Source organism: Silurus aristotelis, assembly GCF_946808225.1.
Source record: "Silurus aristotelis genome assembly, contig: scaffold_275, whole genome shotgun sequence".
NCBI lineage: Eukaryota > Metazoa > Chordata > Actinopteri > Siluriformes > Siluridae > Silurus > Silurus aristotelis.
In genome coordinates, this window is record NW_028149069.1 from 1 (window position 1) to 2,500 (window position 2,500).

Below are 2,500 nucleotides of genomic sequence, written 5' to 3' on the forward strand. Positions count from 1 at the left end.
TGTGTGTGTACCTTCATCATGAGGACGATGGTGTTGAGGGCGATCAGACTCATAATGCTGTACTCAAACGGAGGGGACACAACAAACTGCCACATTTTGTACTGGAAGCTCAGCTTGTTCTCTGGCATGTGCCGCGTTATCGGCTTCGCGTTAATCGCAAAGTCAATACATGCTCTCTGGAACACACACACACACACACACACACACACACACACACACACACACATTTTTGAGAAAATACACAGCTATAATATAATTTTAAACTATGTCTGTTTTGTTTATTATAAACACACACACACACACCTCATTCTTCTCCAAGCTGTAGTCCTCCATCATCTTGTCCCCCTGCTCCTGGAAGGTGATGATGATGAGAGCAACAAAGATGTTCACAAAGAAGAAGGGAAACACGACAAAGTAGACGACGTAGAAGATGGACATCTCCATCCGGTACCCGGGACTGGGGCCCTGATTCTCAAACGTTGAGTCCACTGAGTGTTTCAGTACGCTACAGGGAGACAGAGACAGTGTGTGTGTGTGTGTGTGTGTGTGTGTGTGTGTGTGTGTGTGTGTATGGGGGGGTATACTCACTCTGGCCAGCCCTCCCCCGTGGACACAGTGAAGAGTGTAAGCAGGGCCCACAGCACGTTGTCATAGTGAAAATCGTATTTTTTTTCCACAAGCGCCTCTGAGCTTTTACATCATTTTCACGCTCATACACCAAATACTCACCCCTAACACACACACACACACACACACACACACACACACACACACACACACACACACACACACACACATTACAAAAGGCATAGTTTGTGGATGTGATTCACTACAGTAAACACACACCTGCACAGAATCCATTGGAGACAATTGTGTTACAGTTGTGTTATGTTGTGTGTTACAGTTGTACTGTCTCCTGTTTGTGTTACATTTGCGTTGTGTTACACCTGTACCCTCAGGACTGTAGCGAGGTTTGAGTTGTGTTGTGCTACATTTGTGTTGTGTGTTGTGTTACACTTGTACCCTCAGGACTGTAGTGGGGTTTGAGTTGTGTTGCGTTACACTTTTTACCTGCAGTCCCGTGCAAACTCTTTGGACTCGTCCGTGCAGCAGAAAAATCGCCCTTTAAAAAGCTGCACAGCCACAACAGCGAATATGAACATGAAGAGCATGTAGACGATGAGGATGTTCAACACATTTTTCAGAGAATTCACCACACAATCAAATACAGCCTGCAGGTATAGGGGGGGCACAAAGGGGGCACAAAGGGGGCAGGGGTATTAATAATGCCTTACAGCAGAGCACGGCTAAAGACTACAGTAATAACTCAGCTGGAAGTTAACAGGCAAGTGTCAGGAGCCAGGAGTCAGGAGTCAGGTGTCGGGAGTCAGGAGTCGGGTGTCGGGAGTCAGGAGTCAGGAGTCAGGAGTCGGGTGTCGGGAGTCAGGAGTCGGGTGTCAGGATTTGGAGTCAGGAGTCGGGTGTCGGGAGTCGGGTGTCGGGTGTCGGGAGTCAGGTGTCGGGAGTCAGGTGTCGGGTGTCGGGAGTCAGGTGTCGGGAGTCGGGTGTCGGGGGTCGGGTGTCGGGGGTCGGGTGTCGGGGGTCGGGTGTCGGGATTTGGGAGTCAGGTGTCGGGTGTCGGGAGTCAGGTGTCGGGTGTCGGGAGTCAGGTGTCGGGTGTCGGGAGTCAGGTGTCGGGTGTCGGGAGTCGGGAGTCAGGTGTCGGGTGTCGGGAGTCGGGAGTCAGGTGTCGGGTGTCGGGAGTCAGGTGTCGGGTGTCGGGAGTCAGGTGTCGGTAGTCAGGTGTCGGGAGTCGGGAGTCAGGTGTCGGGAGTCGGGTGTCGGGGGTTAGTCAGGTGTTTGCTGCCAGGAGATGAGAATCAGGAGTAAGGGGTCAGGGATCAGGGGTCAGTAGTTAGGAGTCAGGAGTCGAGAGTAGAAATCGGGAGTCAGAAGTCATGAGTCAGGAGTCGGCAAGTCTTCTCTGAATATGTTTATTATGTAGGTTTTAGGTATGTGAGATCATTTGACCTTGAGTTTTGGGAGACGTTTGATGGTCTTGAGTGGTCTCAGGACTCGTAACACTCTCAGGGATTTGATTATGCTGATGTCTTTGCCTTTACTGCTTCCCCTACAGGATGCATACACACGCATACACACACACACACACACACACACACACACACACACACACACAGTACAGCAAATTCACTGCCTCGATTAAAAAAATTCAAATACTTGAAGAAAGTGTTGATTGAAAATTAAACATGAATTCATTCACTGGCTGATGTTTGCATTCCGTTAGCATAGCATCGTTCCATCATCATGAACAGGCATCACCTGCTGCAATGCCCAGCCCTCATTCCTTTCCTTTCTCTTTTTCTTTTCATTCCTGTCTTTCTGTTCACAGCCTGTTAGAGTGTTGGGGATGAGGGATGTGTTAATGGTGTTTGGGGGGTGAGGGGATGAGAGTGTTCAGGTACGAGTGTATTTTGTTCCC

General features: G+C 49.6%; 1 protein-coding gene across 1 annotated transcript in view; it reads right to left on the reverse strand.

The window, feature by feature from the left end:
* Positions 1 to 11: 11 nt before the first annotated feature.
* The window catches only part of LOC310723045 (voltage-dependent P/Q-type calcium channel subunit alpha-1A-like), a 7,505-nt gene continuing 5,016 nt past the window's right edge, over positions 12 to 2,500 (reverse strand). The window contains exons 5-9 of the mRNA XM_083570870.1: positions 2,032 to 2,131; positions 1,072 to 1,232; positions 589 to 731; positions 304 to 505; positions 12 to 176 (exon numbers count right to left, since the gene is read on the reverse strand). Coding sequence (XP_083426996.1) covers positions 498 to 505; positions 589 to 731; positions 1,072 to 1,232; positions 2,032 to 2,131 — 412 coding nt within the window. The 3' untranslated portion in view covers positions 12 to 176; positions 304 to 497. The remainder of the gene's footprint in view (positions 177 to 303; positions 506 to 588; positions 732 to 1,071; positions 1,233 to 2,031; positions 2,132 to 2,500) is intronic.